The sequence below is a fragment of the Ornithorhynchus anatinus genome, chromosome 11 (genome assembly GCF_004115215.2).
Source record: "Ornithorhynchus anatinus isolate Pmale09 chromosome 11, mOrnAna1.pri.v4, whole genome shotgun sequence".
In the NCBI taxonomy this organism is placed as follows: domain Eukaryota; kingdom Metazoa; phylum Chordata; class Mammalia; order Monotremata; family Ornithorhynchidae; genus Ornithorhynchus; species Ornithorhynchus anatinus.
In genome coordinates, this window is record NC_041738.1 from 36,373,141 (window position 1) to 36,395,762 (window position 22,622).

General features: G+C 55.8%; 1 protein-coding gene across 2 annotated transcripts; it reads right to left on the reverse strand.

The window, feature by feature from the left end:
- Nucleotides 1-5,527: 5,527 nt before the first annotated feature.
- On the reverse strand, nucleotides 5,528-21,711 carry LOC100088631 (C-type lectin domain family 18 member A-like). Of its 2 annotated transcripts, XM_029075863.2 has the most exons (13): nucleotides 21,507-21,711; nucleotides 19,838-20,389; nucleotides 18,478-18,569; nucleotides 12,295-12,528; nucleotides 10,877-10,974; nucleotides 10,127-10,248; nucleotides 9,880-9,987; nucleotides 9,337-9,429; nucleotides 8,962-9,068; nucleotides 7,992-8,121; nucleotides 7,480-7,576; nucleotides 7,234-7,325; nucleotides 5,528-6,696 (listed from the first exon to the last, which is right to left on the reverse strand). In XM_029075863.2, the coding sequence occupies exons 2-13, from the start codon at nucleotides 19,992-19,994 to the stop codon at nucleotides 6,659-6,661; spliced, it is 1,368 nt and encodes a 455-aa protein (XP_028931696.1). In that variant the 5' UTR covers nucleotides 19,995-20,389; nucleotides 21,507-21,711; the 3' UTR covers nucleotides 5,528-6,658. The 2 variants fall into 2 exon arrangements, with proteins under 2 accessions (XP_028931696.1, XP_007662508.2); XM_007664318.4 differs by lacking the exon at nucleotides 21,507-21,711 and having other exon boundaries at nucleotides 19,838-20,564.
- Nucleotides 21,712-22,622: the final 911 nt, after the last annotated feature.

The following is a 22,622-nucleotide window of genomic DNA, read 5'->3' on the forward strand; positions in this document are numbered from 1 at the left end:
GCATTCTCACCCTGCACATTCATCTTCATCCGTCATCTCCTGAGTGATACCGAGAGCTGTCCATCAGCCGGCCGGGCCAGGAGTTTCACCGAAACCCTTGGGGGAGAAACCGAGGGGGGGGACGCCCTCCCATTGTGAGAGCCACTGTCTCCCAGGATCTCATAGCCTGGAATCTACTGACTTCGTCGATCAATCAATCAATAATGGTATTTATTTAGCACTTACAGTGTGCAAAGCACTGTATTAGGCGCTAGGGAAAGTACAGTAGGAATGGGTAGATGTAATCCTGCCCACAAGGAGTTTACAGTCTACAGGCTGAATTGAACTTGAAAGGACGCAGGAGAAATCCTCTGCCTGGGATTCTTGGAAATAAAGCCTGATGGGGTCTTTCTAATAACAGTAATAAGAACCGTGGTATTTGTGAAGTGCTCACTATGTGCCAGTCACTGGCACTGTACTGAGCACTGGTGTAGATACAAGATAATCAGGTTGGACACAGTCTCCACCTGATCCACACCGAGCTTCCAGAAGAAATAAGGTAGCTAGGGTTCCTGGGCCGCCATAATCTTGGGGAATAGGATTTATCACCTGTCCTTTTACAGATACTGGAAATGCACCTTGAGGCCTCGCTGAAGGCGGGGTAAATGAGGCCCTTGACTGTCAGGAGGGTGTTGGGACAATGGCCGGAGCAGTCCCAAAAACCTATTATTTCAAAGGATGGCATCTGTATGAAGTGAGCAAAAACAGGTTTCGCCTGTCGGCCTCCTTCCTCCATCCCCAAATGCCAACGCTGCTGCTGCTCAGGAGAGAGCTACGGCCCGAAGGGTGGAGGCGTGCCAAGCCCAGGCCTATCAGGCCGTCCCTGCCGCCTCCACTGCTTAAAAGCGGTGAAGGGAAAGGCCAGAAAGGGAGCAGCGGGCAAAGAAGGGGTGGTACTTCGGCCGTGAAGGTGGTCAGACACGGTCGGCGAACACTCTGGGTAGAGAGGAGACAGGGACTCGGGAATATTTGGAGGGACCGAGGCAGAGAAGCCACTGGTGAATCCTACATACCCCGCGGTCCGAGCAGCCGGGAATGAGCCAGCCATCTTGTATTCCTGTCTCTGGGTGACGGGTGTGCATGCGTGAGCAAGTACAGAAACAAAGCTTGTAAAATACAACTGAAAAGAGGGAATTGTCAGCTGGGTCCCTGACCAGCCCCTAGTAGGGAATAGTTTCTTTTTCTGAGCCCTGAATGGTGCGGGGGAAGACTATCGAGCGGGCAGCAGAGGTAATGGAGGCTTCAGAGGAGAGATCACTGCCCTATTAGAAGGAAAGGCTGCTACTGCTTTCCCTAAGGTAGCAGCAGCAAGCAGATCTGGAACTGGGAAGAGCAGCCTGGGGAGAAGGGGAGCCAGGCCCTGGGGGACAGCACGAGGAGAAGTGGTTTCGGGCAATCCCAGTGCCCTAGATGGGAGAGAAGAGAGAAACTTCAGGCCTCAGCTTCAAAGAAACAAGTGAGGAAGAGTCGGGCAGGCTCTCCTTGGTGCTGTCTTGGTGCCTAAGGTCCCCGGGGGGGCTTTGAGGAAGGAGCAAGAGCTAAACGGAGTCTCCTTTATTCTGGCTTTTCCCCGATTTGGGTCTCATTGTTTTTCATCAGAGACCATCTCGGGAAGGGTTTTGCATCCAGATTTGAATTGAACATGAAAAATGCTGAATGAAAGGAAGGACGGGGAGCAGCAACACTGACTAGAAGCAATGATAACTGCAAACATCCTCTGATTGACTTGGTCAGGGATGGGGGAGCTGGAGGTGAAGAGCTGGGGGGCTAAGTGCTCACTCCTCCAGAAGAGAGGTCTGTCCCGGGGAAGGCAGCCCCGGGGAAGACTTGGGTGGTCATCTGACCACAGGTCACTCCAGGGGCCAGAGTTTCTCTACCTCGCCCCTGACTCCAGGCTTATCCCCCGCTCCAGGGCCTGCAGAGCAGAGAACCAGCCAGGACTACTGAAGTGAGAAGACGGAGAAGCAGCATGGCCCAGCGGATAGAGTACGGGCCTGGACATCAGAAGGACCCGGGTTCCCGGCTCCGCCCCTTGTCAGCTGCATAACCTTGGGCTCTGTGCCTCATCTATAAAATGGGGATTAAGACTGTGAGCCCCAGGTGGGACATGGACGGGGTCCAACCTGATTAACTTGCATTTATCCCAGTGTTTGGAACAGTGCCTGGCACATAGTCAGCACTTAACAAATACCATAAAGAAAAGCGGCATCGGCTACAGGGAGAAGGAGCAAGAGCCATGGCTGCCTGGGCCAGTCAGGGGCCCGGACCTTAAACCCTAATAGGTTGCTCTCTACACAATGCTCTCTAGAACTAGGATGTGTCACTGCAACCGTCTCTGAATGCCCAGAGTCCAGCACAAGGTAGAATGTATTGCATAATCTGATAGCCACACCAAAATATGCAGTAGTCACTGGCTACTTGGTGAACAGGGCATTTGCAATTTTAGGCCTAAAATTAGGTGGGGGCAATATGGTAAGGTAGCCAAAGCCTCGTTCCCTGGGGCCTACCCAGGTGAGGAGAAGCACCCTAAGGGTCCAAAGTGGTAGTCTTGGGGAGAAAGGGGCTGGGATGGGACTGGTGGTGAGATGCTCCTTCACCCCTAAACCAAGGAGGTGAAAGGAGCCGTGGTCATTCTCCCCTGAGTCCAGTCACTGAACCGGCCACTTTCCTCAGTCCCACAGCGGCTGGCATTCCCAAAGCCCCCAAGCATGGTTAGTCATTATCTATTTCCTGCCCACCCCCAGGATGGATGACCTCAGGACAGACGACCCAGGCTTCAGGGTAGGAGCGGCACCCAAGACTCTCATCTTCTCCGGCAGGATCAGGATCACTGAACTAAAAACTTGGGATAGTGCTCTTTCCACAGTACTGAATAAATACCTTTGATTGATTGACTGAGCGTGGAGGTGGGTGGAGCTTATGGCAAAGAGGAGGAGGCTAGGATATTGGTGAGGCAATGGCCTGGTAGAAGGTGGGTAGGGGGTAGAGTGAGAGGACATCCAGGCAGGGGGAGGGACAGGGAACAGGAGCTGGAGTGGAAGAGCCCCCTGTAGCTGGAAAATCCTCAGGTTCTGCTTCCTCCTGTTTCCCCATGGTGGTGTGGTGGTGAGCTAGAGGCCGGATCTGGCCCAACCCCAACTCCCTCAGATCCCTCCCAATCCCGGGTGCCGGCATTTCCCCGCTGCCACTCCCATCCGGTGAGGATGAGTTCATGGGAGCCAGAGAGCTTGGGAAATGAGAGGTACACCCTTCCTAGGGAAATGGGGGCTTGGCCAGATTACGGCATGTTTACTGAGGCTTCCGGGTGCTGGGCTGGGCAGATCCTTCCTGGCCCTGCCCTCTGGGAGTCCCAGAGTTTCAGGCCTTGAAGCTATTTAGTGTGAAATAGTTTAACATGTCCAAAACAGAATTCCTCATCTCCCATCCAAATCTTGTCCTCCTCCTGATTTGTCCCATCATCATCCTCTCTGTCTCACCCGCCCATAACCCTGACATTATACTGGACTCATCTCTCTCATTCAACCCACGGATTCAATATGTCACCAAATCCTGTCAGATCTATCTTCACAATATTTGCTAAAATCTTCCCTTCTCTCTTCATGCAAACTGCTGCTATGCTGATCAAAGCACCCATCCTATTTAGCCTCCTCGTTGACCTCCCCGCCTCCCCACTCTAGTCCATATTTCACTCTGCTGCCCAGATCATTTTTCAAAAAAATTCAGTCCAGGTCTCCCCATTCCTCAATAGTTACCCCTCCACCTCCGTAACAAAGCCTTACTCTGGGATTTAAAGCATTCAATCACCTCATCCCCTTCTTTCTCACCTTACTGATTTCCTACTATAAGCCAGCACGCTCACTTCAGTCCTCTAACACCAATCTACACTGTACTTCAGTCTTGTCTATCTCGCTGCTGACCCCTCATCCGCATCTTCCCTCTGGCCTGGAACTCCCTCTCCTTTCATATCTAACGGACTATCACCCTCTCCTCTTTCAAAGCCTTATTAAAATCACATCTCCTCCAAGAGGGTTTCCCCGATTAAGCCCTCATTTCCCCTACTCCCTCTCCCTTCTGCATCTCCTATGCACTTAGTTCTCTATATTTTAAGCACTTATAATCACTCCCAGCACTTATGTACATATCTGCATTTTGTTTTAATATCCGTCTGCCCCTCTAGACTCCTTGTGGGCAGGGAACATGTTTGCCAAGTCTAGACTGTAAACTCATTGTGGACTGGTAATGTGTCTGTTACATTGTTATACTCTTCCAAGCGCTAGCTTCAGGGCTCTGCACACAGTAAGAACTCAATAAATATGATTGGCTGACTGACTCAGTATCATCATCATTGTCATCATCAATGGTATTTATCGAGTACTTACTATTTACTACTTATTACTATTATTACTACTTATCTACTATTTACTACTATTTACTTATTTCCTACTTACTATTTATTGAGCACTTACTTTCCCCCCTCATTGGGAGAGTGCAATAATAATAGAATTTGCAGACTCTGTTCTCTCCCAAGCATTTAATTCAGTGCTCTCTGCACTCAGTAAGCACTCAAAAAAATATGATTGATTGATGGATTGAAATAACCCTGCCAATAATCTCAACTGGGATTACAGCTAGGACCATTTTGTCTTCCCTGTCCCACTCCTAAGGGCTGCGAGACCCTCGACAGAGGTCTCTAGGGGGTGGGAGAGACGACTGGCCTCCTGGTTGGGAGGTTTGGGCTGCTCCTTCCCTTTCGGTCCTGGGACTCTGTAACTCACGCTGGGCACTGCCATCTACCTCGGCCGCTTTGGGTTTAGGGCAAAAAGAAGGGCAGGAAACCTCGGTGCTGAGCCCACGCAGACAACCGTGAGACTGTAAGCATGGAGTGGGGGAGGAGAGGGCCCTTTCTGCAGGTGATCTGAGGGTGTGAAGCGGGAACAGGAGATGCTCACCGGGACCACTCTTGTTGAGAGGTGGGAGACCGCTGTTTCCCCAAGCCCAAGGCAAGGACAAATTCCTCTTCATCTTCTGCCTTCCTCTCTTCCCCTGACAAAAAGGGGTGCACTGCAGTGCTCAGAGAGCACCTCCGGCTCCTTCTAACGGTAACACAACAATGGCTGGGACCTGTCGCGGTCCATAGGCGGCCTCCAGAACTGGACACTGTGCGTCCTGGCTCGGTGGCATCCGCTCACCCCAGTGAAATGTCTGCCAGCAGTCCAGGGGAGCAGTCCAGGGGAGCTACCCCGACCCGAGGCTGGCAGGAGGGGGAGACCACACCCCTGCCACCTCCCTCCATTCCAGCCTTTCTTCCTCTGCTCTTTGCCTTGAGATCTCAAGCCCCGTAAGAGATCTGTGCAGAAAGGGAGAGAGGAGTCCATGGAGCTGGGAGAGCTAAAGGATGCGGGAGGAGAAGTGTGTGGATTCTGAATAGTTTGGGTAACCAGACCCAAGGCAGAGGAACCGGGAGAAGAGGAAGCGGAGTCACCCCAGATTCAGACAGAAAGGAGTTTAATTCTCTACAGGGCACATCCTCCAGGGCCCACGTTCTCTGCTCTGCTATGTTAGTGGCTCAGTGCTGTGCTAGTCAGGCTCCCTGCTCAGAGGTGGCTCTAGACTCACTTGCAGAAGCAGCCCCCCACGGAAGCAGGGCAGCAGAAGCATCGGGGCCCTCCCTCTGCCTTGAAGCCAGGGACCTTTTCCAGGGTGTGGGTTTTGGACTGAGTGCCGGGGGCAATTAGGGGACGTCTGTCTGGTTAGAACACGATACGGGTGATGGATGCACATCTCGGTCAAGGGGTGCACCCTAAACCTGCATTTTCCTCCAAGCGGGGTCTTGCCAGAACACGTTCTAGGGAACTGACTGTGCTCTGGTCCCCAGGATAGGCCCAGTGGCCAACCCTGTCCTTGGCCAGGGAGAGCCTTGCCGGTTATAAGTTGACAAGGAGGTCGGTTCTTCCTCCTGCCCAGAGCTGAGAGGACAACGAGGATGGGCAGCAAAGAGCACTGAGGGAAAGATCCAACCCCCACATGTTCTCTGCCTGGGGTTCTTGGCAATCACTAGAGTAGCAGTGTGGTCTAGTGGAAAGAGCACAGGCCTGCCTGGGTTCTAATCCTGGCCCAGCCATCTATCTACTGAATGTTCTTGGGCAAGGCGCTTCACTTCTCTGTGCCTCAGTTACTTCATCTGTAAAATGGGGATTAAGACTGTGAGCCCCATGTGGGCCGTGGCCAATCTGATTATTTTGTATCTACAGCAGGGCTTAATATTAGTGGCTGGCACATAGTAAGCACTTAACAAATACCATTTAAAAAAAAATCAGTGCAAATGGTCCAGCGGAGCCCTAGCCCCTTAGCTCACCCACCTGAGGTCCCTCTCTCATCCCTTCCTTGGTCTGGGGTCCAGCGGATCTCCTGGGTGGCTTCACCCTCTCCCTCGACCCAACCCTCGGCCACGGGGATGGGAATCTGGGACAGCCAGGAGAGCACAGCAGGTCCTAGGGGGAAGCAGCTTCCTCTCTCGAGAATGTCCATGGCCCTTCTTCCTGTGCCTCCTGGAATGGCTTGGTTGAGGCTGGGGAAGCGAAGGAAATGTTGGGGGATGCTTGGGTGGCGCCGGACTCTCTCAGGGCTCTGGGTCCCACCGGGAGATATGCTCTTCAGCTGCAAAAGATCCCAAGGCCGAGCCTCACCATTGGCCAGTCCCCTGTCCCCACTCCCCCTCCCTGATCCGCCCCCCCACTCCCCTGCTGTCCATGGGCTGCTAGGGAGGGCTCAGTGAAGGGGCGAGGATTGGGGAGAGAAGGGAGAGTTCCCTGAGAGGTCCAGCAAGGGGAAACATGGAGGAGGCGGATCACCGAAGAAGCCAACGTATGACCTGAGTCCTAACGGGAGATGGGGGAGCCACTAGGAAAGCTGGGCAGAGGCAGCCTGAGTCTGGGCTACCAGTCCTAGGAAACCCACTGGGATTGGCTGAACATCCCACATCCTGCAGTCCTACTAGAGGACCCGTGGCCAGTGGAAGTCCCAGGCTGGGCGGCCGGACCCAGGGGAACCTGGGGGCCGCCTGTCTGCTCTTCTTTCCCATCTGGTGGGACTACTTGGCCTTGGGTGGGCCCAGCCTTGAGGTGAAGAGGGGCAGGCTCTGGGAGCTGAGGGGAAGGGTGGGAGAGGAGCAAAGGGGGAAGCGGAGCAGCTCACCAAACTGACAGATGTAGCGGTTGCGAGTTTTGCAGCGTTGGTCGTTCCAGTCGAAGGCAGCTGATGCCTGCAGTTCCACGCAGTTCCCGAACCTGCGGCCCAGCGTAGAGAGATTGGAGACTCGCCTCCTACGGGGTGACTTGGGCTGGGCTCGGGGGAAACACCAACCAAATCAAAGGGCAGGGCCACCCGCTGGTCTCCGGCGGGAGCAGGAGGGACCCCCGCTTTTCCTCCCCAGTCACTCACCCCTGGTTGTCTGGCTGCCCAAACGCAAAGCTGGCAAAGGTAAACGGCTCTCCGGTGTCCCAGCGAAATGAATCCTTGGAGGTCTTGTAGGTGAGGCCTGAGCCAGCCGAGGGAGCATTGGTGATTCTCTGGCTCCCTCCCTCCCCCTCAGTCCCCAATCCTCCCCCTCCTCCTCACCCCGTCTTTCACTGTGGGGTCATGGAGCCTGTCCTCCCCACCTGGGGGGCCTTCAAATCAGCTCTGCTGGTCTCCAAGTCTACCCTGGTTTCCACTGGCTCCAGAACCCTCCTCGGGGCACCCCTCGCCCCAGTTGGCCAACTGCTTTCTCATGGCCCCAGCCCTCTTGGAGATCATTAGCCGCACCACCAGGCAGCCTCCTAAAATCTTGGCCTCTCAGAGGCTCTTCTTGCCTACCACAGCCTACTCTTCTCCCAATCCCTCAATCCCCCACCCTGCCCCGGAGCGGGGTGCCTCTTTCTGGCACCCCGAGGGATTAGGGGAGTGCTCCTCACCGATCCAGAAGTTCCTGGTCTCAAAGTCGGTGTCTGTCACCTCGTTCGTCGTTTCCAGGCGGCCCAGGTAGAAGGCGAGGATGTCCTGCACTTTCTGATTCCTGATCTGAGCTAGCACAGCTCCCTTCCCCTGGAACCGAGGGGCCCGGCCATGCCAGGGCCAGCTCTCAGCCAGCTGTCAGACTCTGACCTGCTCTGCCCCTTCTTATCCTCCACGATCTCCCCGCCCCCGGGCCCCGGCCGGAGCTGGTCAGACTGGCCTAGCCCATCTTGAAGGCTTTACGCTCTCAAAAGGAAAAATATCTCCCTGGGAAGACCAGGGAGAGACCTCAGAAGGAACCCTGGAAAGTGGAGGCTAAGACAGCCCAGGGCAGAGCTAGGAGCTTGACACTACGGAGATTTGTCCTTTGTATTGAAAGACCCCGTGAGCAGTGAAGTTCGCCTATGAGCATGTGGTGACTGGAAAGACCATGGTTGTGATGTTCCAATTGAGCTCAGCACTAGAGCCTGTTTTGACCTAGACTCCAGGGACAGGAAGCCCTTCCCTTCCACCCCCTTCCACTCAGGGTGGCCGCCAGGCACGATCTGCCACACAAATAGCGACCCTAAGATCCCTGGCTCTGTCCTTCATGGGAGGAGGCGTCGGCTCCCTCTCCCTCCCACTGTGTTACCTCGTCACAAACCCCACTCTTTTCACCCAGAGGGGTGGGTCAGTCCCCTGTCTCAGTGCCACAGCAACTGCAACTCAGGAATTATAGCTTCAGGAATCCCAGATGATGCCCACTCCACACCGTCCTCAGCCCCCGTCCCGCATGGCCCATAATCCTCTCCCAGGGACTTGACCGACAGACACGGGCTACCCTGTCCTTCCGGGCTGAGCGAGCTCCCTCGGCTGGCCTTGACCCCGAGGGCCAGTCCCACTCTCCCTCAGAAGTCCCCCCTGGGGGGGCAGCTGGCCCGGGCCCTTCACCTGGCATTTACTCTTGGCTCCGTAGTAAGTGTCCGCTTCAGAGGAGACCATGAAACAGTCCCCGTCTATCTGCAGGTCGCAGGCGTGAAAGGGAAATGGCACCCTGACTGGAAGGCAAAGGGGCAGACGGTTCCCAGGATTAGCACTGCAGAGCGGCTGGCTGAGAGAGGGCCAGGGTCCAGGACTCGCTCTTTCGCACCCCACAAGGCAGCCAGTGCCGTGGGGCTATTCCCCCCCCCCCCCACACCCCCACCCCTTCCCAGCCCAGAGTCAGCCCCTCTTTGGACCGGGCTGAGGGAGGTGGGATCTTTGGGGCCAGAGCTCTGGGGGAGGCTTAGTGAGGCAGGGGAGGGAGGTGGCTCCGGTCGGACTCACTTGCACACTCGGCTCCACCGTAGCCAACGTCGCAGAGGCAGGAGCATTCCTCCTCCCGGAAGCTCCCGTGTTGGCACCGCACACTGCACCGCACTGCAACATCCCCGCCCACGCCCCCCAGACCGTCAGCCTTCCTTGCTGCCTCCTGCCATTGGCACACCCGCCTTGCCCCTCTGGAGTTCGCGGATGCATGCCTAGGCCTGGGTTGGGACTATCTGCCCACACATGAGTATCCCCGTCCCCAATGACAGCACTTGCCTTGTCCACATCACAGCCACATGGGTGTAGTTCATTCGCTTGGGCTGCCCAAACCAAAGGCCCTTGGAATATGGCTCCCATGCCACCTGAGACCATGGATATCCTAGATTGTGCCCCACATCTAGCTATTAGTCTACATCACAGCCACACAGGTGTAGTTCACTCATTTGGGCTGCCCAACCCGAAGGCGTTTGGAAATATGGCTCCCGTGCCACCTAGACGGACCGTGGATATCCTAGATGGGGCCCCACATCTAGGTACCCATCCACCACACCCACTCCTCACCTTGGCAGTACCTGCCAGTGTAGCCTGGGGGGCAGGCACAGTGGCAGGTGGTCACGTTGAGGTGTCCACCGTTCCGGCAGCTCACGCGGCAGGGGTTCCTGGGCACCTCTGGATGAGAGGGGGCCGGGGGGAGCAGGACACCTGGGTGGGCGCGACCCCAACCCGGCAGGTATTTTGCCGCGGCCCCTCCGCCCGTCTCCCACACTGGTGATCCAGGAGGAGGGCGATACAGGCGGGACACACTCACCACAGAGCCCGCCGCCATGATCCCAGGACTTGAAGCAGCCGGAGACCCCCGCAGTGCAGAGAGAGCACCAGGCCCCTTTCTTGTAGGGGACAATGGTATTCCCGTTCATCTTCCAGTTGCCTCTGGGGAAGCAAATCAAAGTCTCGGGGGGCCTTTCCCTTTTCCTCCTCCCTTCCTTCTTCTTTGTGCAATGGCCACTGGGATCTCCCTGCCACATCCTTTAGGGATGCTCTCCCCAGCCCCAATAAGTTATCCTTCCCTTCTAGCTTCTATGCCAAGTTCCCTGAACCCCATGGAGGTTCAGCGAAAAGCTCTTCCTCCCCTTTTCCCAGCCTTGCAGCCACTTCTGGGGCTCTGTTTCTTCTGAGCGTCTGTTTCTCAGCCCGTTCTCCGAGGTACGTGGGGTACGGACCCAGGCAACGAAGGTGTCCTCTCTCACCCCTTCACCCCCCACTCACTTTTGGCCATCATCAGGCTTAGGAAATGGACCAGGGCCACTTAATCTTAGGGCTGCTGGGATCGGGGCCTGTAGTTTCAGGGAAGCTGGGGAGCAGTTGAACTGGTCTCCCCAAGCAGTGTCCTTAGGGGAGGATTGGGGGCTACTCCCAGAGTTTGGGGCAGCCCCCCAATCCCACTCACTCTCCACTTCTTCCCAGTCCAGAGATGGCCAAGCTCTCAGCAAAATGGACATTGGGTCTGGGAGCTGGGGACCTCACCCAGGGGCACCTCACCGGCGGGGGGGAACCTCACCCAGGGAAATAGGCGCAGACAAACAGGTCCATCTCCCTGGAACCCTCAGCACACTTGTGACGCCCGCAGCCCAGCTGGCTCGAGGTGGCCCACACCAGCTATAGTAGAAAGAGGGGGGCCAGGCCCCAAGGTCACTGCCCACTGGCATGCCCTTAGGGCTGCTGCCCCAGGACCACCCCCCGCCCCCCGCCCTCTCAAAGCCCTACAGAGATGCCCTCTGGACACAGAGGAGGCAGAGGAGCCAATGAAGCAGGGCCAGACCTAGGCTACAGCACGGAGGACCGGAAGGGAGAAAAGCCCCTCTCCCTGGAGTTTCAAGGTGAGGGAATTTGGTAAGAAGACCGGGATGTTCCCGGGGCCCAGGCTGCCTGTCTACGCCAGCACCTGGCACCCTCCCCAGGGGCACGAATAAAGGTCCCGACTCCATCCTCGGTAACAGTGATCACACACAGATTGAAACCACGTTATACAAAGGAGCCTAGGGAGGATTAGAAAATAGTTGCTCTAAGCTACACTGGGGCAGAGCGGAGATAACAGCTCTAACAAATTCTGGCCAACAGTCCTAACATTCTGCTGTTTGATTAACGGAAGAAAACAATGGGACCTATTGATAATGCTGTTTCCTTCACAGAACAAACACAGGGAGAAGAAATATGGATGCTAGTCCTGTGGAGACGCCCAAACATGGAGAAGGAAGCCCAGTGAAGTCAATTCTCATCTCGACAGTGAGGGTGATTCCTCATTCGGGAGTTAAAGACCTCTGGGACCTGGGGATTCATTAACATATTGGCCTCTGCCCAGGAAGGGAGACTTCCGAGTAATCGTCCTGAAACCAGGAGATTTTAACTTCGGTAAACGGTGATTACTTGTTTAATGCCTTCATTGTTGCCGTGTGACCTTTTGCAAGTCACTTCACTTCTCTGTACCTCAGACTCATCTTTAAAATGTAGATTCCATACCTGTTCTCCCTCCCACTTAGGCCGTGAGCCCCACATGGGAAAGGGACTGTGTCCAACCTGATGAACTTGTCCCTACCCCAGCAGTTAGAACACAGTAAGTACTTAAATACCAAAATTATTATTGTGTAAAGATGGGAAATAAAGGCTGAGAAATAAGAGCATAATAATAACGTTAAACCAGGAAGGGCGGAAGGAGTGAGACAGAAGATTGGACAAAAGAACGAAGGAATGGACGGGGGTCATGCCAGAGCTGCAAGGCTTGAGGAAAAGGAAAGAGGAGAAGGAGATGGAGGAAGAGGAGGAAGGGAAGGCCAAGCCAGTTATTGAGAAAGTCAGTCCCCCCTAGTTTCCAACAGGGCAGACGCCCAAGGTAGGGTTCTGGCTCCCCGCTCCCAGCCGGCTCCGGGCCTCCCGTCAGGGCATCCCCGGCCGAGTCCCTCCCCGGGCGCCGGCACTGACCTGGGTGTAGTGGCTGCAGGTGGCATTGTTGGCACACTGGGCCGTGGAGTGGCTGTACAGCCGCCCCTCTCCGAACCACAGCATCACCACATCCATGAAGGAGGCAGCGCCCAAGGGCAGGAGCTGCACGTTCCAGCCGAGCTGCAGGGCTTGAGGTGGGGCCGGGGGCAGGACCTCGGGCTCACAGCTGGCCGCCCGCTCCTGGGCCAGGTGGGCTAGTTTGTCACTCCAGTCCTGCCAAGGGGGAAATGGCACGATCAGACGGCGGGCACCCCGCCCCGGGTGGTATCCCCAGAGACAGACATCAGAATGGGCGGGAGGGCTCTCTCTCTCCAGCCCAGAGCAGCCCAACCCGCGTAGGATCATCCTACGCACTCTACACTGGCCCCCGGTGTTACGTCTCCCTCCCCCAAATGCTTTAAATCGGTTTTGACTTCATCCCTCTGAGCTAGAAGTGGAAAAACTGTCTATTCTTCTCCTAGAAGTATTCCCAAAGCACGATGGCGACTCCTGCCAGACCAATGGAAGAACCCGGGTGCAGTCCTAAACGGCTCAGGAACTTGAGGAAAGTAGTTGGTTTTATGGACTCCAGACTATAGACTGTAATCCCAGCTTCACTACCTGTCTGCTGTGTGATCTTGGGCAAGTCGCTTTACTTCTCTGTGCCTCAGTCGCCTCATCTGTAAAATGGGGATTGAGACTGAGAGCCCCCCGTGGGACAGGGATTGTGTCCAACCCAATTTGCTTGTATCCACCCCAGCGCTTAGTTCAGTGCCTGGCACATAATAAGCATTTAACAAATACCACCATCATCATCATTATTATTATGAAGCTTCCTCTGAAGACTCTAAGCTCTTTGTGGGCGGAGATCGCATGCGGGAAGGGAATGTGTCTGTTATATTGTACTCTCCCAAACGCTTAATTCAGTGCTCTGCACACAGTAAGTGCTCAATAAATACAATTGAATGAATGAATGAATCTACCAACTCTGTTGTATGTTACACTCCCAAGTGCCTAATACAGTGCTTCGCAAACGGTAAGGGCTAAATAAATACCATTATAGAGCTTGTGAATTGGGTAGCCACCGATACTTTCTTGCACTTAGTGGTTTTGTTCCCATATCTGGAAGGCAACCAGCCAGTGGGAGGGCAGCTGGGAGGAGCACATAGCATCAGGCTTCACCCCCTGAGGGAAGGAGGGACAGGTTTTATTCCACCCAATTGTGAAGAGGCAGAAGCTCAGAGAGGGGCAACGATTTCCCAGGGTCACACAGCAAGGGTCTGGCAGAGGAACGGTGAAAAGGCCAGTCCACCTGAGCCAGTGCAGCCCCTGGGAGGCTGCTCTCTCTGGGTAGCGTGACAATAAGGCCCACTCTCTCAAAAGGGATCACCAATTGCCTGCTGTATGACTGCGCAAGTAACATAATTTCTTTGGGCCTCAGTTTCCTCATTTGTAAACTGGGAATTCAATACCTGTTCTCCCTCCAACTTACACTGTGAGCCCCTTGTAGGACCAGAACTGTATCAACCTGCTTATCTTGTAACTATCCCAGTATTTAGTACAGGGCTAGACCTAGAGTAACCGTCATTATACCTCCGTTATTATTATTTCAGGCCAAACTGACCAATTTATAAAGAAGCAGCATTACCTAGTGGAAGGGGCACAGGTCTGAGAGACACAGGACCGGGATCTAATCCTGGCTCTAATCCCCTCTTCTCATTTAATTTCTCTGTGCCTTCGTTAGCTCGTCTGTAAAATGGGGATAAAATTCGCGGTTCTCACTCCCTCTTCGATTGTGAGCCCCATGTGGGACGGGAACTCTGTCTATAATGTACCTTCCCTGGAGGTTAGCACAGCACTTGGAGTTCAAACAGCGCAGTGAAATGTTATTTACAGGAGGCTTTACAAAGTGACGATTCTCTTTTGCAAATCCACCTGGCATGGATTTTGACCCTACTAGTGGAACAGGGAGTGGGATGGGGTGGAAGAAGCAGGGCAGCAACACGACTAAATAATAATGTTGGTATTTGTGAAGTGCTTAATATATGCAGAGTACTGTACTAAGCGCTGGGGGAGATACAGGGTGATCAGGTTGTCCCACGTGAGGCTCACAGTCTTCATCCTCATTTTCCAGATGAGGTCACTGAGGCCCAGAGAAGTGAAGTGACTCGCCCACAGTCACCAAGCTGACAAGTGGCAGAGCCGGGATTGGAACCCATGACCTCTGACTCCCAAGCCTGTGCTCTTTCCACTGAGCCACTCTGCTTCTTTCGAGAGAGCAGGGTCCTGGCCCCTCCACCCCAGAGTCGTCCCACCATCCCACCCTTCCCCCCCGCGGCCAGAGACCACCCAGTTAACGCCAAACTGCGGGCATCTGGCCCAAGACCTTGGGAGATAAGCAAGGATTCCGCTAAACGCTAAGCTACAGAAACCCGGCCCGAGGCCTACGCAAAAAGGTCGGAGCGCCCTCTTCTGGCGCCTCGGCCGCACCGCCCCAGCACGGTCAACTCTCCTCCCCAGGCAGGGGGCTGGGAAAAGGCAACTGAGGCAGAAGCAGCCGAGACAGACCCTCTTGGCCCATCCGTATCTTTGGGTAGGGGATGCAGGAACGGGAGTCTAGGGAGAGCCCCCTTCCCATTGAACCAGGTAGTCTGGGGGCAATCTCGAGGCTGTGGAGGGTCCCGGGATAGGGGTGCTAGGCAAGGTGGTGCTTTTAAGTTGGAACAGGGATGGATTCCTAGAGTTCCTGGCTACCCTCCTTCCCCCCCGTCATCTCATCCAGCCTAAGGGAGACCACTAGTCCCCTTGGGAGCAGTTGCCAGGCCTGGAACGCCCTCCCTCCTCAAATCCGCCATACAGTTACTCTCCCCGTCTTCAAAGCCTTACTGAAGGCCCATCTCCTCCAAGAGGCTTTCCCAGATTAAGCCCCACTTTTCCTCATCTCCCACTCCCTTCCGCATAGCCATGACTTGCTCCCTTTGCTCTTCCTCCCTCTCCCAGCCACACGGCACTTACGTATATATGTCATCTGATTGATTTGTATGGATGTCTGTCTCCCCTTCTCTAGACTGTAAGCTCGTTGTGGCCGGGGATTGTCACTCTTTACTGCCGTATTGTACTTTCCCAAGCGATTAGTACAGTGCTCCCCACACAGTAAGCGCTTAATAAATACGATTGAATGAATGAATGAAGGTGCCCGTGCCCCTGGGGTGGCTTTGCATCCTCCTTCAGCCCCTGAGCCCCTGGCAGTGATGCTGGCTACTGGGCCTGGGAAGGAGGAGGGGGAGAGCCAGGAAAGAGATTGAGAACTCTGGGGTGCCCAGAGCTGATCTCTCCCCCGCCCTCACCCTGGCCCTCACCAGAATCCTGGGAAAACGGCCTTGAGGCGGTCAAGGTCACGTTGCCCAGCTGCGGGTTTATGGGCCGTCTCCTCCTGGCTGCGGGGCGGGGGCAGAGTTGGCTATGCCAGCAGGCCCAGGGGGTTGATTATTCCCTGGGAATGCAGCCATGCTCAGGGCTCCTCAGCTCAGCCCCAGCTCAGTCTCCTCCAGAACCAGGGCCCCAAACTCCTGGTTAATCATTGCTCACGAAGGAGGCGATGCACTGAACCGGGGCATCCAGGGCATTGGCCTGGCCCCTCGCTTCTGCCATCCACCCCCAGTATTCCCACCTAGACGTGTTCCCCGTCTCCGCTTCCCCTGCCGCCCTTACTGGGGCAGAGGAGGACGGGTCTTTTTGGGTGCCATATGCCTTTTTGGCAAGACCCTCTGCCGAGGCAACCCCTTTGCCACAGGAGCCAGGCTGGGCAGAGAGAGGACTCATTCATTCACTCGATCGTATTTATTGAGCGTTTACTGTGTGCAGAGCACTGTACTAAGAGCTTGGGAGAGTACAATATACAACTCCTCTCCAGGGTGGCCACTGGGCAACACAGGCGCCGTGGTTATGGTTCCCTTTCTGAGGCTCTCAGTCTCTCTGCAGCTGGATCCAGTCCTCTGCCAGGGCTGGCCAACTTCTCAAGGGGGCTCCTCAAAGGCCACGTAGTTCGACCTTAGGGAGAGTTTACTTGGAGACGTCCGGCAGAGAGTATCGGCCCTCTATTAGGACATCCCTCCGGCCTGTGATAGAAGCAGGCTGGCTTGTCCACTAGTGACCTTTCCCTCTGTCACCCTCTGCCAGCTAGGGGGGCAGATTTAGGATCCTGAGTCCCCGGCCCTGTTCCTCCTCTAGCCCAGCACCTCTCTGCTGAACTGTGATGCCTGACGGTGCAGGGAGGTGGCACCTGTAAGGATAGAGCCACCAGTCAGCTTTTGGAAAGGAGCCCTCGAGGGCCAGAAATGTGGGAGCTTTAAACAAGACTTTTTGGAAATTCTAGTAGGGGGTGGTTATGGAGGGGGGTAATATAGTAATAACAATAATGACTGTGGTATTTGCTCTTACTCTGTGCCAGGCATTGTACTAAGCCCTGGGTTACAAGCAAATCGGGTTGGACACAGTCCCCGCCCCACGTGGGGTTCACAGTCTCAATCCCCGTTTTATAGATGAGGTAAATGAGGCACAGAGAAGTAAAGTGACTTGCCCAAGGTCACAGAGCAGACAAGTGGCGGAGGTGGGATTAGAAACCATGACCTCCTGATTCCCAGGTCTGTGCCCATGTGGGGTGGGCCCTGAACAAGCTGTTGATTGGTCTCTGGGGCAGAGCGGAGGAGGAGGAAGCCTGCCCCCCTACTGGGACAGTATGACCTCCTCCCAACCCCCCACCCCGGGGTCTGGGCCCTCCCCAGGACACTGACCCTGAAGGCGAGAGATGGCCGAGATTCGGGAATGGAGTCAGGGCTGGAGGAGGCTCAGGAATACTCAGGCGCAGTCCTGCCTGGCCCTGAGGGCTTCTCCCACACCAGCACCAGTGCCCAGGCCAGGAAGCAGAGGAGTGTAATCCAGGACGACACCCCCTCAGCATGCCCAGAATCCCAGGCTCTGTGCCAGCCTCCCCCAGCTTTGGGGACAATCCTCAGAGAGGCAGGGCTGCTGGGGAAAAGGGGGATTTGCTAAATGAGAGCAGACAGCAGAATGGTCATGAGGGAGTCAACTCCCTGCTCACTCCCCACGGCCAGTCCCTTGAGGTCCCGGCGGTGTCGGGGCTTGGCTGGGGGAGAGGGAGAGAGAGAGAGAAAGAGAGAGAGAGGGGGCTCAGCCATTCCTCAGAGAATGACCCAGGGCCGGCCAGACCGGGCATCAGTGCCACCTGAGGAGCCGAGGTCTGCCTTCCCTGCCTCCTCTGCTGGCCTTGTTTGATCTTCCCACCCTTTGCTGGGCCTCAAGGAGCTGGGAATCCTGACTGTCACCTGGACCACCATTCCATCAATCACTGGTATTTATGGAGTGCTTACTCTGTGCAGAGCCGTGTACTAAGCTCTTGGGAGAGTATTATAGAGCTAGCAGACTCCACGGCGGCAGTCCCTCACCCCACCACCCCCGTGCCACCCAGGCACGATCCAGAGGGGGCTAGCCGGGGTCACAAGTGGCCTCCAGTTGTTTGTGTTCTCCAGGGGTTAATTAACTCATTCCACTGTGTCCAGGTCGGCCTGCACCTAACCTAAGCAAATGTTGGAAGCAGGGGTGCCGTTACCCTATTTTCTCCTAGCCTCTTCCAGAGGAAGACCTCCCACCCCCTCCCCCGGAAACAGGCTCCAGCACTCAACACCGTCCATAGGAATCTATCCTAACCCCCGGTTGCAACTCTTAGCAGCTGCAACTGCACCCAACGGCAACCCCCAGGGCTTTGTTAAGCGCTTACTATGCACCAAGCACTGTTCTAATACCATCGTTATTATTATTAACTCTGGTCCCCAGTTCCCCCTGCTACAGGTGCAGTTGACATCTCGAGTTCTGTCCTCTGTGAATGTGGTGTCTCTTGTTATATTGTACTCTCCCAATCGTTTAGTACAGTGCTCTGCACGCAGTAAGCACTCAATAAATATGATCGATTGAATGGATGGACTTCAGGGCTTCATAGCATTTGCCTTCAGCCTTCTCTCCACCAGTCAAGTGACTCCTTCCCACTTCCCAGAGCCAGGGGTCTTCTACTTCCCAGCCCCGATCATCCTCCCCGGGCCCTTCCCGGGGCCTCCTCAGAGTCAGCGGGGAGCCACGTGAGGTCCAGGGCCCGGTTGGGGCACTCACCATTCTCTGCATGTTGGCAGCCGGTGGGCGGACTTTACTCCTCAGTCTGTTGTGGAGGGACAGCAGCAGGAAAGCTTCCTTCGGGTCCAGAGCTGGACAGTGCAGAGGGATGACCGGGTGGTGAGGCGGAGAGAGTCCGAGAAGAAAATCATCAGGAATGCCGCGGGAAACCAAAGCACGGAGCCCGGTGATAGGGGATAGCTGGGACAGAGTCTCCGGGAGGCGAGGGGAGCCGGGCAGTCTCCATGGTGACTGCTGGGGCGTGAGGGGATGGAGGGGCAGAACTCTCTTTCGAAACAGGACACAAAGAGAGTCAGAAAGGGAGGGGGCTGGGGACCATGGAGACTACGTGATCGCCCCCGCCTCCGCCAGATAGGGTGGGAATAGGAGGGGTGAGGTGAAAGAGGCCGTAGGAGGGTGGAGGAGGGGGAAGGGATGGCAGGGGTCTGAGAAACTCTGGCTGAATATTGTGGAGGGACCTCCGGGGCCTAGAAACTGGAGAGAAAGAGAGAGAGGGAGAATGGGGAGAGGGAGCGGGAGAAAGGGACGAGGAGAGAAAGAGAGAAAGAGTGCCCATTCTCTTAGTCTGTCCCCTAAGTCCCAATTCAACCTGCTTCCCGGTGGAAAGAGGACAAAATAAGGCTGAAGGATGGAGGGGGCTCCAGATGGCCTTCCTCGGTTGAGATCCCCGGCAGCTCAGGGTCCCCAGCAGGTCGGGGCCGGGGCCGGGGCCGGGTCCAGGGAACGGTGAATGGAAACTTCTGAGGGCTGCAGAAACCATGGCTAACTCCCAGTTTGGGAGCCCACACACTGACCCCACCCCTTGTTTTCCCCTTCCAGCCCCCATCAGGCCTTTCCCAAGGCTGGTAGCATGGCCATCGCACTACCCCAGGGGCTGACTGGGCAGCACGCATGTCATCGGTGAAGGGGCTGGCTGGGCAGCAAGCAGGTCACCAGCACCGGGCTGGTTGGGCGGCAGGCAAGTCTCTGGCCCAGCGCTAGGCCCCAGAGAGGGGATGACGGGGCCGGGGAGTGGAAGCCTGCCTCGCCCTCCCGGATCTGACTCTGGCTCTGCCTCCCTCCCAAACGTGTTTTGAGCTTCAGGGAGAGCGTCCCTCCTCCATCCATCTCTCTGGACTGGGATTCGCTGGGTCCTTCTCTCCCTCCCTGGGAATTCTCCCCTTCAGTGGTCTCCAGGCCCAGTGCAGTCTCCCAGGGAGGAGAACAAGCATTGCTAGAGACCCACGGGTGACCCAGGAGACAGTTGTCCTGGCCCCCCACCCCAATCATTGAGGTCCCACCCAGACCGGCTAGACCTTCCCTGGTGGTGGGGCCCGGGGGCCCTCGCTTCGTCCATTACCTTGGTGCAGAGGCGCCGGCAGGGACTGTTGCTCCCGGTGCTCCCGGTGCTCCCGGTGGTCCCACTGCCCCTGCTGCCAGCTCTCCCCCAGAGCAAGGCCCAGAAGACCAAGGAGAAATGGCAGGAGCTGGCGAGCAGAACCCCGTGCCCGAGGCATGAGGAACGGCTGCAACTTGGAAGGCAGGTGAAATAGGTCCGGCTAAGCCGGGTGGTTGGAGGACAGCCTGGACTCGAGGGATCTCCGGCCTCTCTTGCGCGCTTCGTCCCTCACTCGTTCCGAGGCCTGAGCCTATTCAGACTTCAGACAAGCACAGCCGGGCAGCAGAGACAAAAGCGGGCAGGCTGCTGAGTAATAGCGCTTGTCCAAATAGTCTTCCGCCGATGGGGGCTTGGCATGAAAGGCGACGAGGCGAGAGCGAGACAGCTCCTGCGGAATCCCGGTTATTCTCTCCCTACACGCCCCCCGCAAGGGCAGGGGCCAACCCAGGCCGCCAGTCACAGGAGGATTAGGAGAAAGGTCCGTCGGAGAGCACCGGGGCCTTGTTGATTGGCCTGCAAACGCATTCCAGAGGGGCAGATTCATGCACGGAGCTCTCGGGCCAGGGCGAGGGGCTCAGCTTCTGCTAAAGCATCCGACTCCCCCCAGCTTTCCTTGACCCGGAGAGCCTCTGCGGGGAAGGCCGGGTGTCGTGGGAGAGCGGCACTGAGCTGGGAGTGGGCAAGTCCCCAAGGGAGTTTTGTTCTTTCCTGGGAAGCTTGAGCCCTGCCTTCCCTCGCATGAATTAAACATAGGAGGGTCAGAGGGGGGACGGAGGAGGGACGGAGGGAGGGACGGAGGGGAGTAGGTAACTGCAGGCCACAGGCCGACTGAGCAAGGCAGAGAGGAGAAGCCCATGGGAATGGGAAAATCCTGGGGGTTGGAAGAGGGGGAAGAAAAATGGGACCCTCCAGGGGCAAAGGGATGCAGAAGGACAGGTGAGAGAGCGATTCTCAGCCGCCGAGGCACTGCTCCGTACTCGGGGCTGAGAGAGTCATGGGTGACAGAGCACAATGAACACCAGTATCCGGTTTGCGAGGGCGGGTGGGAGGGAACCTCGGCATGGAGTCAAGCAACCCCCAGTCTGGGCCTCTGGAGGGGAGAAAAGAAAAGGACTGCGCCTCATCAGAAGAGGAGGCAGGGGAACCCATCAAAGGTAGACTGTAAGCTCATTGTGGGCAGGGAACATATCTACCAATTCTTATAGTATACTCTCCCAAGTGCTTAGTACAGTGCTCAGTACACAGTAGATGCTCATTAAATTTGATTGGGCAGTCAAAGCTTTATTAAGACCATGCCTCCTCCAAGAGACCTTCCCAGACTAAGTCCCCCTTTCCCCGGTTCCCGCTCCCTTCTGCATCATTTATGCGCTCGGATCCGTGACCTTTGGGAATTTGATATTTGTCACAGCACTTATGTAAATATCCCTAAATTATATATTATAAATTATCTATTTATCTGAATGTCTATCTCCCCCTCTGGGCTGTAAGCTCACTGTGGGCAGGGAGCACATCTACCAACTCTATTACACTGTATACGCCTAAGCACTTTAATACAGGGTTCTGCACCCAGTAAACGCTCAGTAAATACCGTTGAAGATTGACCGATTGATTGACTGGTGACCGGGCTTACCTCAGCAGGAGATGGCCGTCACAGCAAAAGACAATATGCCCACCACAAAACAAAGTCTCAGCCCAGTGAGCTGCTCTTCAGGTTGGGTCTTGTTTCCATCGAGCAGCTTGGGTCCGGTTTCCATCTGTCTCAGTTGATCCAAGCAGTATGCGGTTCCCATCTGGCCCCACAGAGAGGGGCTTTGGCCCAGTGGCTAACCTGGGGGAGAGAGAGGCTTGAGGGTGACAGGGAATAGCAGAGAGCAAGACCCCAAGTGGTGAGACCCTCTAATACTGAGTTTCCAGAGGACCCTGCAGCTACTGCACTTCCTAGCTGGGGAACGGGGTGAGGGAAGGTGGTCTTGTCTTTGCAGCTTCTCTCCAGATTCAGGAGCTGAGCTCCCAGGGTCAATAGGGGCAGAGCAGCGGCAAGGCCTCTGCAGGGACCTGAGGTAGAGTGGACGCGGCCTCTGACTGCCAGGGAATGAAGCAGGGGCCGGTTCCCCCAGGCTCGGGATGGGCCGTGGGATCTCTCAGTTGGGGGGCCGCGGCCACGAGGCCCACGGGTCAAGACGTTGGGCCTTTGGGTCTGCCTGGCAGAAGTCCACGGGAGGTCAGGGGTCGTGCGGGGCGGCCGGTGGCGGGGCGGGCGGAGCTCAGCCCCGCAGAGGGCACTGCACTGTCCTCTCTCCGCTCGGCCGCCCGCCCGCGCTGAATGGGGCGATTCTTTCCTTCTGAATAGCTGCACTGTGCCCAGCAAAGCCCGGAGCAGCCTTGGACCCAGCCAGCCAGCTAGCTCTTTCTCTCTCTCTTTCCTTTTTCTCTCTTCTCCCCTTACTCTTCCTCCTTTCTCTTCTCTCTGCTCTCCTTTTGCTTCTTTCTCTCTTTCCCTTCTCTATTTTCTCTCCTCTCCCTTTCTCTTCTCTCTGCTCTCCTTTCTCTTCTTTCTCTCTTTCCCTTCTCTCTCTATTTTCTCTCCTCTCCCTTTCTCTTCCCTCTTTCTCCTCTCCTTTCTCTATTTTCTCTCCTCTCCCTTTCACTTCTCTTCTCTCTCTCTCCTGTCATTTCTCTTTTCTCTCTCCTTATGCTCTCTCCCTCCCTCTTTCCTCTTTATTTTCTCTCGTCTCCTTTCTCTTCT